We start from the raw sequence: 13,295 nt of genomic DNA, 5'->3' as shown, positions 1-13,295 counted from the left end.
GTAACATAGGTACGTCTTTGCCAAGTTTTCCAATTCTTCTCGTGCTTTACATAGAACTTCAGAAGTTTCTCTGTGAGCTCGTGATTGCTCCAGGATGTAACGCACCATACTATTATCCTTTGCGTTCCGTTCAGCGGATGTTTGACGGATTTCCCTTATAAGCGAGCGAATCAAGTGTATGTTAGGTTTCATCCTCGTTCGGACCTACAACAGACAAAATCGTATTACTATTATCTATTAATCATTTGCATACAAATTTGGCACAATTCGTGCGACGCAATGTATTCTGATACATTGAGGATCTATTAAGTAAAAATCTAGAAATATAATTACGATTCTTAACGTCTACTGGTTCCGTTTGTTTAGCAGTGAAATAATCGATTGTCGCGTCTCCGTAAGAAGGTTCCTCTCTTTCGCTCCAAAAATCCCTAGGTACCGTAACGATATCTCGTTCGAGAAATATATGAATATTTAAGTCATGGAATACTTCCTCATAGGTGAAATTATTTTTCAAAGCAATTTCTGTAACGTACGGTCGAATACGCAAAATGTAGTCGATAGGCATAAGCATATAGTTTCTAAACTTTGAATGATCTTCGATAGCTGAGAAGCTATTCGTCAGAAGGATGCATTTGGTTAATATTTTACTCCAATTTGCGTAAAGGAAATTATTAGTCAAATGTACTGAACAGTGCGGCATGTACACCAATGTTACATTATCCTCAATGATTCTCTTGCCTTCCTCATTAATTTTTATAACATTAAAGTCAAATCTCTCTAGAAGCTGAATCTCTTTAGGAGTAAAAACTGGATCGTATATATGTACTCGAGAACCATAATGGTTCTTCAAAGACAGAAGTAAAGCCAACTGATACTTAGAAGACCTGCGACAAGAGAAAGAACCCAAACCATAACACAGTATCTCAGAAATACCATCAATGTTTAAAGCACTCAATGAATCTTTCAATGAATGAAATATATCATCACCGAATGACGAATTTCTTAATTCGGTCTCTGCCTCGAGGAGCTTCCTGAAAATTGGAGTAAAGTATTGAGAAGTTAGGAACAAATGAACCTAACAATTTGAAATGGAAGAACGAAAGAGTACGTATATTCACACCTAGAAAACTCTCGATATATAGTTTTGAAAAACGAGGAGTGTCTTACCCAAAAAGTGCCTCGCAACTGGTATTGCCGCTATCGTTATCATTGTCATCAGGTAAAGGTACATGTGCATTATGACTATTTCGAACGCAAAGAAGACGTTTTTTTCGATAAGTTACGAGTTTGAATTCTCCACGGTCTTGCATATTGAATGCCGTTTGATTCGATTCTATCACGTCTACTACGTATATGTTACCTTCTTTGACAACTATATAATAAATTGTATAAATAAAATACCTTTCACCCAAGTCTGTGAAAGATAACCACGTTTTCGTCGAGATGAAGCATCAATTATCCACAAACTCGATGTTTATTCTTGCCTCATACGTTTACTTTGTCTAAATGTGTACCTGCATCTATATGTAAATACACATCTACTTAGTGACTATAAATAACTTTCATTCTAAATTTACTGAACACCGAGTTTTACTTTGAACTCGCAATGAACTATCCAAAATTCATCAATCATAATAATACGTAACAATTAAGACTTGGCATCCAATAGATAGCGTTGTTACGAAATTACCGATAGAGTAAATCCAAGACGAGTAAAATTTTATTCGAATAAAAAATAAATGACAAATGGAGAAATATTACGATTTATTTCTTACAGCTGGATTAAAATATATATGTAATTTCTCATAGTCTCGATTATTAAATGCAAACAAGTTTATCGGTCAGCATGTTATGTTAGGTTATGTTGTAATGCGATGTAAGCTTATTTTGTTCCTCAGATTTTGGATTCTGAATAATGTAATCTTATTTCGATCTTCACAGATTTATTTCATTTTATAGATTAGGAAATTAATTGATTTGATATGTTGCTAATGGTTTCGAAAAACGTTTAATAATTTCTTCTCGAGACCTTGTAGAATGGCGTATCACTGTTTAGATAAGCTTTTTACAATTCATTTTACGATTTTGGACTCAATTTTTGTTGAATAAATAACAGATTAAATGTTGTATATCTTTGACTCGTTATTTCGAGAACTTATATCTAGATAAGAATTTTGCCTATCTTTGTATCAAAGTACATATTAGTTATCACGGATTAGATCGTCCTTAGAATCGTCTTCCATCTCTGAAAATATCCAACATAATCCTCTACGTACAAAATACATTCAACAAGGAGAAAAATTGTATTAATAAACGATCGAGATTTCTATTCAAATTTAGCATATTATGCAATCTATTTTATTGCCTAATATTTTTCGTCTTAGGAATTTCCAAGCAGAAACCCAGGAATAATCAGGTATTTTCTCGCATACACACATACGTATATCGATAAGACTCCCCATCGTTAATATAAATTCTGTCAACGTCTTTCGTGCAAACGCGCGATACGAGTCCTTATTAGTGCACGTACGAAATGCACACTCGAATCCACGGTATCGTTCTATCATTTTCCAAACTCGATTGTGTTTTCAATAATTTTTTCGCGAACGAGTCGTCACGCGAAAAACGCCAGGTAAATAACATCGCAACAACGATAGAACGCCTAATTGACCAGTACTGTCTGTGCGGCGTGCATCGTTCGTGAGAGTCTGAAATAAACACACGCGCAGGTGAACGTATCCATTACGACCGACATGATTTTTAACGGTGAAAAAGGCGAACACGTAGATCGAAGATCTAGATGCAACATAGATTTTGTAGCAGGCAGAAGGTTTAATTGTAAGATTCGCCAAAGTACGAGGAATTAAAAGAAACACGTGACCGCGAGCGAAGCCGAGAGTGAGCACAAACAAGCGGCACGATCCACGAGACGTGACCAGCTATGTGTTGCGTGTGACGTATGACTTATTCGTCGATGACAAACTGACCGAACCATTAGCCGATCGAACGGTCGTGTGCGCGGCCAAGGGAACAGTTACGATCGATCGGTAGAAATATCGTTTCTGATATGTATCCAACGTGTCGATGTGTTCGTGCGCCGATCGATATTGATTGACAGCGTTTCGACACACAGTGCGTCCGTAAAAGGAGAAACGTGACACTAAAAAAGGTAAAAGAAAAAAAAAAAGAAGCTTATCGTAACGATCGCGTCTACCACTAAACACGCGGATCTGCGGAATCCACGAACGCGACAAACTTAGAATAGCGATTTATGGACGGTTCTATCGATAACACGGAGGCTGGGGCGAGTATTGAGTTACGTTAACGACTGGTTCTTTCTTTAGATATCAATAATCGACCGTCTAGGCGTTGCCATATTTACTGGGAGCGAAAGTAGAAGCGCGAACAAGGGAACGGGTATTGGAACGACGTTATGCGTATCTACTTTGACTTTAATTTGTCGTTATTACTCCTTGCTGTCTCTGTCCGTTCGTAACGTCCAGCGAACACCTTTTGCTCTGTATTCGTTAATTATCGTGCCGATAAATCTTTCGAGGACCCCAAGGAGTTTCAAGGATAAAGTCAGAGAGATACTTGAATTTTTTTCCTTTTCAATGTCGACGAGTATTACAGTTACTTCAGTCTTTCAAAGTCTATGTACAGACAGGGTTTAAAAAAAAACGGAACCTGATGTAAGTTCATGGTTAAATAATTTTCGTTTCCTTCGACGTGGTTGCATTACTTTAAAATCATGTTTATCCTTAATAGATTGTTTTGTGTTCGATGTGATTGAGACGTAGACGGGCTACCAAACGTGCGGCATTTTTTTTTTTAAAATGTCGTTCAGCACGAAAGCGAATAGGTGGTCCCCGAAATTGATAATCGGCTTTCAACTGACTATTTGGAGTATCGTTGGGATCGTACTTCTACAAAAGGGCGCGATCTCTTTATATGGTACAAAGGAAGCGGCACGAAACGACACTACTGATACACAGGTTCGATATTTCAATCGATTATGAATGTACATGGTGTTCTTTTTATCGCGAGAATCTAGAATATCTTTAGTTCTATTGAAGATATGAAAGAAACTTGAGAGACGAGATTGCTCGTTTCGAGTAGCAATTATTCTGATAAGCAAACATTGTTTTTTTAAATTATACTTTGCGAGAATTCGAGGTAACCGTGATTATTCCAAACGCGACGATACATCGATCTTCGAGTCAAAAAAATATCAATAACCTTGACAAATATATTCGTTTGTTTATTCACACCCTGTATACGGTGGCTCGTTAAAACAAAACCTAGACCAGTTTTGTGTGTCGCGTTACGAAAACTACTAATTATATTTCAACGTGTCACAGTGGATACTAGCTTACTAGCGCATCCATGCGTTGTTACATCATTGTGTACGTACGCTACGTTTCGATACGTTACACCGGAACAAAGATGAACCTAACGTACATATCGCGTGTTTACAATAGCGTTGAATAGTCTTTTTCGTTACTGGACAAAATAAAATAAAATAATGTTTTCCTACACACCAAATTTCGAGTTAGGGAGCGATTAAAACAATATACAGAGTGTCCCAAAAATGTTGTAACACCTTGAAAGAGGTGGTTCGGGAGGTGATTTGAAACAACTTTTTCCTTAGCGAAAATGTTGTCCGGAAAACACTGACCAATCAGAGCGCGCGTAGACCGTTGGAGCGATCGCGATAGCGTATGGGCGCGGCCGCTTATCGCGCAGCCTACGCTCCACCGGCATACTCGCGCTCTGATTGGCCAGTGTTTTCCGGACAACATTTTCGCTAAGGAAAAAGTTGTTTCAAATCACCTCCCGAACCACCTCTTTCAAGGTGTTACAACATTTTTGGGACACTCTGTATATTTATATTTAACGTATTATCGAATTTATTTAAAAAGATATGCACGATGGATGTTGAAAGTTAGCGAATAAGAACGAGGTATGTCAAGAGGCTCTTTCCTACTTTTCGAACCGATTGACATTTCTCGAGACTTCTATTTTTGGCGAACCACAAATCAATTGGCAAAAGATTCGAGAACGCTATTTTCACAGGAAAGGTTAACGAGATGGAACGAGAAGAAATCAATTCGTGATTCGAGTATCGCGGAAAAACGTCACCGAATCGTCGAACACGAAATCGCAACACGGCAGAAAGACGTCATTCTTAGTAATCTCGACGTCGCTGCACAGAACGGACAATGGCCGAGCAAACAGGTCGATTCTTATCGAATGGACAATACCGGAGTAACTGAAAAAAGTCCAATGATTAGCAAGCTAACGACGAATCGTAAACAAGATACACGCGACATCCGCGCGATTCAAGCACAGACGTTCCATCAAACGAACAAAAACGAGGAAGGAAAGGTGGACCGCAAAGAAAAACACATCGTTGCGCTTAATCTCGACGAAAATCCTTACGATATGGAGAAGATCGCGACGAGTAACAACGGATCGAGTAATTCGTTGAAGTTCGATGACACTGGTTCTAATTTCCTTACTTTGGACGAGAAAAAGTTCTTCGAACATCAGAGCATTCCTTACGAAGCCGCAGGAATCGGCAAAAATCAAACACAATTAGCTCGTTCCCCTGTAAATCGAGTCGGGGCAGCTGTTGCTATAATCATGCTCGCGATTGGAATTGTTATGCTACTTCTAGGGCCTCTCATCGTTATCCTACGAGCCTTCGCCGACAGAAGACGAACTAGACAAATGTTGTTGAAATCGAGATGCCGTATCGATCAACCGCCTACTTACGAGGAAGCCACCCTTATGGATCAAGCACCAAGATACTCGAGTCTTCAACTGGACTCAATCCCCGAATCTTCTTCCTCCCTTTAATATACATTGTTATTTTTTTTTCCTAAACACTTTTTATATCGATCGTTGCACCTCTTTCATTAAACACTTTTCTATTTCTAAACATTCCCTATTTTTGTTACTCTCATCTCGATGTTAATTCACCATCTCGATCGATGCTTAATCCAAGTGTAGCAGATAATTCGTTTTCCTTATAATTATACTTTGCACGAAGGTTAACGTATACGTACGACGTAATTGTCTACGAGTATAAGCAACATGTTTTTCTTTTTCTCCTCGATATTATCTCTGTACGTTTTGCGTACGTTAAATAATGAGACCAAAACAAATTGAAATGAAACAGAACTGAACACAGGAAGATACGACGCGAGGACAGAACGGAACGAAACGGAACGAAACGTGAAACACGTCAGTGATTGGAATCAAGATGGTACTGGAAAGTACGATGATATGGTAAGCTCTCGATATTTATTTAATTTCTACCTAATAGCACGGTATTTTTATGATTATTCGTGTACGTTTCTTGAAATTCGATCAAACGTAATGAGACTATTGTTAATTTGATTGACTCTTGTGAGAATTAATATCTTGGTAGCTCCAAAAACGTAAACGCGAGTGACAGTGCAAAGTTGAAACAATTCGTAGCACAAATGTGATTATTTTCTTTGCTGACTAAAAATTAACGAATACTGAAGCCAATCCAATCGAAAATTAGAAATGAAATATTGAATATGAAACGTTTCATTGTTTTTATCTGAAATATATTCACCTTTGTAAACGAGGTAGGTAGAGGTTATGCGACAGAGCTCTCTGAAAACAGAGATGGGCGACATTCTCATCTTCATAAAAAGTTTCGAATAAAAGATAACCAACTTTCGATATATTATTTGTTTGATTAAAATTACGATTCGAATTGTACAATTAAATTATGTTTCACATTGACTAATTCATGTGAATAATTATCAGATTGAATAAACATTACATATGAAATTTTATCTGTCCCCACCTATGTGTCTATTCATCAATATTTATTTGAATATTTTCAGTGTCGACAATAGCGATTACATGAGAAATGGAGATTTTTTACCAACTCGACTTCAAGCACAACAAGATGCCGTTCATGTGGTCTGCCATTCCAAGACACGTTCAAATCCAGAGAATAATATTGGTTTAATAACATTGGCCAAGTATGTCAAATTTCATACTCTATTCTTCCATAGTAGCATCTAAATTTTTACATAACTTACATCTTTTCTAATAGTACCGAAGTGTTGGCCACATTGACTAGTGATGTAGGCAGAATTCTATCAAAGCTCCATCAAGTTCAACCAAACGGTAATTTAAATCTAATTACCGGAATACGAATTGCACATGTGAGTATAATAACCATTCTCCCATTTTACAATCTAAGCACAACAAATACAACAATAAAAAAATTGTTAATCAACAGCTGGCATTGAAACATCGCCAAGGTAAAAATCACAAAATGCGCATCGTTGCTTTCATTGGTAGTCCAATCGAGGTCGATGAAAAAGAACTAGTTAAATTAGCGAAACGGTTGAAGAAAGAGAAAGTCTGTGTCGACGTGATTAGCTTCGGCGAGGAAAGCGTTAACAGCGAAGTATTAACAGCCTTCATCAATACACTCAATGGAAAAGATGGCACAGGCAGTTTCTTGATTACTGTCCCACCTGGACCGCATTTATCGGACGCGTTGATTTCTTCTCCCATCATTCAAGGAGAAGATGGAATGGGTGGTACAGGCGTGGGAGGAGCTGCATTTGAATTCGGGGTCGATCCAAACGAAGATCCAGAGTTGGCATTGGTTCGTACTTAACGATTTTTATTAAATATTATTAATAGTAGAGAATAATTTGTCATTTTCTTTGTCCAGGCACTACGTGTTTCGATGGAAGAGCAACGGCAGCGTCAAGAGGATGAAGCACGACGCGCGCAGTCTACTGAAGTGACTACAGTCCAGCGAGGAGAAACTCAGAAAGCAGCTCCGAAGGAGGAAACAATGTTAAAGCGTGCGCTTGCCATGTCGCTCGAGGGTCCCGAAGATTCGTCTTCAGCGTCAGAGAATACTACGCCCACTAGTGGAATCGTGCCTGACTTCTCTCGTATGACTGAGGAAGAACAAATTGCTTTCGCTTTACAGATGTCCATGCTTAATCAAGATCAACGTACGATACATGCATTTACGATTAATTAAATCTTTAACCGTCACGAGTGATCAACGATCACCATTGAATTTTTCTCGACAGGAATCTGTACATCATGCATACCGCACACACGTAACCATTTGCTTTTTTTCTGTAGAAGAGCTCGAGTCTTTGAAAGAAGAGTCAATGGAAATCGAGGAGGACTACGCTGCCGTCATGTCCGACCCAGCTTTTCTGCAATCAGTTCTAGAAAATTTACCTGGTGTCGATCCCCATTCTGATGCCGTCCGTCAAGCCGTTGGATCTCTCCAACAAAACAAGGACAAAGACAAAGACAAGGAGAAGGAGAAGGAAAAGGAGAAGGAGAAGGATAAAGATAAGGATAAGGAAAAGAAATAAAAAAAAACTTGTGCTCCTTGGATATATAACTCTATGTTAATCCCTGTTTTGTGAATACATGTATACCAAATATAAGTTTTCAATTTTTCAAAACTTCACTTACCCTCTTCGAATCTATTTTCTTTTTTTCACAACTAGCATCAACCAGTATCGATCGTCAGTTGACATAGTTTTAATCGAAACTTCGAACCACTTATTTACAAACAGCGCACATAAATTTTCAATCTTCGCTCGTTATCCCTTCCCTTTGTGTTTCCATCTGACGTTCTTTCGTAATGGCTGCTGCGTCCACCGTTTGAGAAGAGAGACGTTAAACTTTAAAATGGCACCGCGCAGAAAAAGCCTCGGAACGCTTCGCGGATCGAACAATGTTTTGGACAAGGAAAACAATTACCTGCGTTCGTTAAGTGACTACCAAGCACGCGTTAGAAGACGGGAAAGTATTCGAAATTGCAAAAACGCAGCGGTAAGTTTACTTTCAAAAGTGAAACTTTATTGTTTACAACCTGTTGCTCTGCGAACCGGTTTGTTTATTGAACTAACACAAGTGAATGTTTATTTTCATAACTACATAGAGTCTGTACTTATTTCGATATTTGAAAAATCCAATTTAAGTAATTTATCTTTTTATGATGACGATATTTGGGATTGTCTCGAAAGAATAGGTTATGTTTTACTGTCGCGTTTCTCTTTTTGAAAATGTCCGTTAAAGAACAACATAATTTAAGAAGTGCAAAAAGTGTATTATCTTATATGATCTTACAAATAATAATTACTTAAAAAAGTTGAGTTGTAAAAAAGTTTTTTAAAGGTACTTGATGTATATATATTACGATTCTCAAGATTTCTATCGATATAATACCATTTTACCCTTTAAATCGTTCTATACGATTTGAATATTTAAATACCGTACAATTAACAATAAGTTACGTTCGTATTGGACGAAAAAGAAGACTATGCTTTGAAATAACGCTTGTTATCTGCATGCAATTTCATTTTACGCGCTCTTCGAACTCGTTTTTTACCCTTTTATTCCCCGAATGTCGTTTGCGCTTTATAGTTTAGCGTGCAGTTTGATTTTAACGCGGCGGATGGGTGGGAAGTCGAATAATCCCACCCAAAAACCCTACTCCCTCCCCGTTTGTGTGATTCAATGTGGGATCTTTGCGGCGAGGTTTTCAGTACGATACGAAACCGTTCGCGACGAGGGCCGAACGATTCCATTTGTTTCCGCTTGATTATTTCTATCTGAAATCGGCTATTCCGGTCGGCGTCACTTAGATATTTTCGTGCATGACCAAGGAATAAGTCCGTAGAAGGAGTTTCTGAGGAGAAGATATGGTAGCATTATTCACTTGCTATAGATTTAACGATCAGTACGAACGCGAACGAACTTGCAGTCCTATAGAGGTACAGAATGGTTAGACTTGTTTCCAACTATACCTTTTTTTCACCTACGTAGAATATCGCGCGATTTAAACGGTGTTTACCTTGGAATATAAATCGTTTCTATTATTCTTTTCGTTTAACTCGAGTGTTTCGTTTGTTTCAAAATTGCAATTCACGTAAGAGAACGTACGAAGTTAAAGTACCTCGACGAGAACGTGAGTACGAAGGTTTTGTTTTCCATGATCAGAAATGTTGTATTAGTTTCGTATTTGGGCGTCGATGACAGTTCGACGATTGATTGAAGTAACGGGACGTATCGCACGGTTACGTGTGTAGCATCATTCGAAATTTCCTGTACACAGTGTTTAAGAGTCTACTTCTAATCCATGATTGTCGAAACAATTAACGTTCGCGATTAGTGACTAACTATAAAACAGACAGGATTAACTTAGCAAAATTACAAAATACTAATTTCCTATACGATTACAGTTTATTCAACTCTAGTTTATTATTAACCACTAGTGGGATGATTGAGACTAATTATTACAAAAGTAATTTGAATTGATTAACGATCGCGATTAGTGACTAATTATGAAACAGTAATCTAGTTTATTATTAACCACTAGTGGGATGATTGAGACTAATTATTACAAAAGTAATTCCAAGACAACGACTATCCAACTCCGTCTGAAAGTTCTTGGAAATACCAGTTTTCCTTTTTTTCGTTTAATTTTATGAAGTGGACGAAAGTGCACGAAAGAAAAGAATTCGGAACTTAAACTCGCGTAGGTCGAGTGCGGACGTGTCGCTTTGTCATCAAGTATCGCTACGCAAGCAGGAATAATTTACGAAATAAATATCGCGCGAAGCCTACGAAAAAAGTTGATCAAGGTATTTTTCCAGTACGATGATTTACGATAGACGCGGTGTCCTTGTTCCTCAGGAATATGATTTGGAACGAAAGATAGAATTGGAAGTGAAAATGAAGGAAGGCTCGTCGAGGCTGTTGGCTGCTGCGCGGCATCCTGCTCAAAGCTTGGAAGCGGCACGTGCTTTGCTTACATCAAGCAAAAGAATGACTGCTTACATGGCCGAGCTGCAACATCGGAGAAAGGACACATCCCCGAAAACGACGAGGTAATATATCTTCGACTAGAAATTGCTACGCGCACTCAAAATTATCGTGTATTAGAAATCGTAATAAATAGATATTTTATTTGTATTTACTATTAATTTTCTAATTTTACTTCGCAAGTATTTCAAGAAGAAAAATTTATCTTTGCATTCATCCTTCCAAATTTATATTCAAATAACATTATTGTATGTTGCAGCACATCCGAAAGTAGAGGCAAATTATCCATCTCAGATCTAAGATTTCCTTTGATGTGGAGGGACTCGGATCATTTTAAAAATCGCGGTGATCATAGAAGGTTCGCCGTCTTCTGTCTAGCTCGTGTTGGCACAGAAATTCACGACACCAGTCTACTTTGTCCCGTCGATAGAGAACAGACGGACATTAGCTTTCCCGACGTTTTGTTATTGTAAGTATATCGTTCGTTGTTTCCAGGCACAAAAAAGAAGTCACTTCTCTGTTAAATTTTTAGTAACAATGTGCCTGCTGAATTCGAGGTGATTCTGGAAATCTACAGTCACGTTCTGCAAGAAGATCTCAGCATCGCCAGTACTCCAAGGAGAATTAGCAGGACTATTCACTCTTCGATTTCGAAAACCGTTGGTAGGAAGTTCGCAGCTTCTCTGCGTGACGAATACGATTCTAGCAAGACGTAAGTCTCCGCTTTCGAATTTGTGAATTTGGCAAATTACTTCCTCATGTTTGATTCCTTACCTTCCAGTGGGCCTCAATTCAATTTAGTGGCCTATGCAAAGATGACTCTCGACGATAGCGATACGAATACACGTACACACGACTTGGTATTGAACAACTTTGGTAAGGATTACCAAATAATAGGGAACAAAAGACTTAAAGGTGTTATTTGGTTCTTATGTACAACAGAAAATCAAATTATTGAACATTCAATGTTTTTGATTTAGAAAACAAAGTTCACGCCTTACCGCTGTTTGGGCACTTCTGTTGTCGTTTGGCTGTTCAACCAGATTGTATTGATAAAGAGGTTCGTATAGGATTCGTAAACATAAACGATCAACGTTGCTGGGCACGACTGCGAGGCTTTGAAATCGAAACTTGGAAATCAAAGAAGCTAGCAGAAGGATCGCACGAACCTACGTATACGATTGATGTCAACAAGGTGAGGAAGAAAATCGTCATTGATTCTTATGTACAGTGTAAAAATATTCGATGACATCATAGATGGTAAACTGTCATCTTTAACCAGAAACACTATTATCGACGAATAGCATGACTTCGTCTTCGATTGCTCAACGACCTTGTTATACTACAGCACGATTAAATTTCATAATAACTATTACCAAAAGGTTTTTCTTCGAATAATAATAAAACTGTACGTACTGACAATGCACGTTATCGTTTCAGGAGACACTCGTTCGTCAATCGAAGTCAATGTACAACCAATTGCGAATAATCAATTCTGTAGACGGGACCAAGAAACGCGATACTATTGAATTCAATACAAAAGAGGACCTTCAAAAATGGTTCGAACAACTGACAACACGTATTAACGAGCATTCGAGATGGAAACACGCAGCGGTAAACTTACAGCGAATTCCGTGTTCTGATAATTCAAGTGGGAATACGAGTGCCAGAAATTCTTTTGTTGGCAACCGTCAAGGATCTCTCTATGACGAAACACCTTTGATAGGTAATACTTGATGAAGAAATGATAGTTTGTTTTAATAAAGCTCGTATTTTAATAAAAGAGATAATTATTAATTTTTACAGAATCGATTTTCCCGAATTCTGTGTCGAGGATAACTAAGCCAAAGGAAGCGTGCAAACTTGCCTCGGAATATCATGGTTCGGTTGGTAGGGCATCGACGACAGTACGCCCTCGACCGTCGATTATAGAGTACAAATCTCATTGGCAATTTACTGATACGATTCATCACAGATGAATGTGGTAAAAATATGTAAACTATTGGTATCTCGAAATGTTTACAATTTTGTTTTTCGTCTATTTGCGAGCAGTAACACAGTAAATATATATAACTTGATCTGCCTAGACGTACAAAGTACATATTATGTGCATTCGATTATCGATTAAACACTATATGTTTATAGAATATATGAATCTCTCTAAAGATTTTAGATTATAAAGTACACGTTTAATAGTTTCGTGTATTTTAAATATATTCCATGCTTCCTCAAGGAGTCTTCTTGTTTATGAATAGAGGTGACATTTCACAATTTTTCTTTTTTAATGAAAACAATTAACAAATTTTACAGTTATGAAAACAACAATTCCTAAGCAAAAGTTTGCAACAAAGATGTTGTATGTTTATGGAATTGTACTAATAACAGATAGGTAACTTAACCTATTGACCATTGATCCTTCAAGAAAATAC

General features: G+C 37.8%; 3 protein-coding genes and 1 long non-coding RNA gene across 12 annotated transcripts; 2 read left to right on the top strand and 2 right to left on the bottom strand.

Moving 5' to 3' along the window:
* Positions 1-46: 46 nt before the first annotated feature.
* LOC128893249 (SRR1-like protein) lies at positions 47-1,395 on the bottom strand. Its single transcript, XM_054154088.1, has 3 exons — positions 1,168-1,395; positions 334-1,031; positions 47-204 (listed from the first exon to the last, which is right to left on the bottom strand). Exons 1-3 carry the CDS (start codon positions 1,308-1,310, stop codon positions 182-184), a joined length of 864 nt encoding a protein of 287 aa, XP_054010063.1. The 5' UTR covers positions 1,311-1,395; the 3' UTR covers positions 47-181.
* A 307-nt stretch (positions 1,396-1,702) lies between these two features.
* On the bottom strand, positions 1,703-6,065 carry LOC128893251 (uncharacterized). Its single transcript, XR_008461290.1, has 2 exons — positions 5,779-6,065; positions 1,703-2,245 (listed from the first exon to the last, which is right to left on the bottom strand). It is a non-coding gene; the product is annotated as an uncharacterized LOC128893251 (long non-coding RNA).
* LOC128893248 (26S proteasome non-ATPase regulatory subunit 4-like) lies at positions 2,513-8,503 on the top strand. Of its 2 annotated transcripts, XM_054154087.1 has the most exons (7): positions 2,513-3,169; positions 6,185-6,294; positions 6,888-7,028; positions 7,103-7,214; positions 7,292-7,666; positions 7,736-8,027; positions 8,164-8,503. In XM_054154087.1, the coding sequence occupies exons 2-7, from the start codon at positions 6,269-6,271 to the stop codon at positions 8,403-8,405; spliced, it is 1,188 nt and encodes a 395-aa protein (XP_054010062.1). In that variant the 5' UTR covers positions 2,513-3,169; positions 6,185-6,268; the 3' UTR covers positions 8,406-8,503. The 2 variants fall into 2 exon arrangements, with proteins under 2 accessions (XP_054010062.1, XP_054010061.1); XM_054154086.1 differs by lacking the exon at positions 2,513-3,169 and having other exon boundaries at positions 6,117-6,294.
* Positions 8,504-8,640: 137 nt separating this feature from the next.
* Positions 8,641-13,061, top strand: LOC128893245 (rhotekin-2-like). Of its 8 annotated transcripts, none has more exons than XM_054154076.1 (8): positions 8,641-8,871; positions 10,738-10,931; positions 11,126-11,335; positions 11,399-11,578; positions 11,648-11,742; positions 11,847-12,061; positions 12,307-12,592; positions 12,673-13,061. In XM_054154076.1, exons 1-8 carry the CDS (start codon positions 8,728-8,730, stop codon positions 12,843-12,845), a joined length of 1,497 nt encoding a protein of 498 aa, XP_054010051.1. In that variant the 5' UTR covers positions 8,641-8,727; the 3' UTR covers positions 12,846-13,061. The 8 variants fall into 8 exon arrangements, with proteins under 8 accessions (XP_054010051.1, XP_054010052.1, XP_054010055.1 ...); XM_054154077.1 differs by lacking the exon at positions 8,641-8,871 and adding an exon at positions 9,259-9,815; XM_054154080.1 differs by lacking the exon at positions 8,641-8,871 and adding an exon at positions 9,263-9,746 and having other exon boundaries at positions 10,698-10,931.
* Positions 13,062-13,295: the final 234 nt, after the last annotated feature.

Source organism: Hylaeus anthracinus, unplaced genomic scaffold (genome assembly GCF_026225885.1).
Source record: "Hylaeus anthracinus isolate JK02 unplaced genomic scaffold, UHH_iyHylAnth1.0_haploid 27308, whole genome shotgun sequence".
NCBI lineage: Eukaryota > Metazoa > Arthropoda > Insecta > Hymenoptera > Colletidae > Hylaeus > Hylaeus anthracinus.
This window is presented reverse-complemented; position numbering and strand designations above follow the sequence as displayed.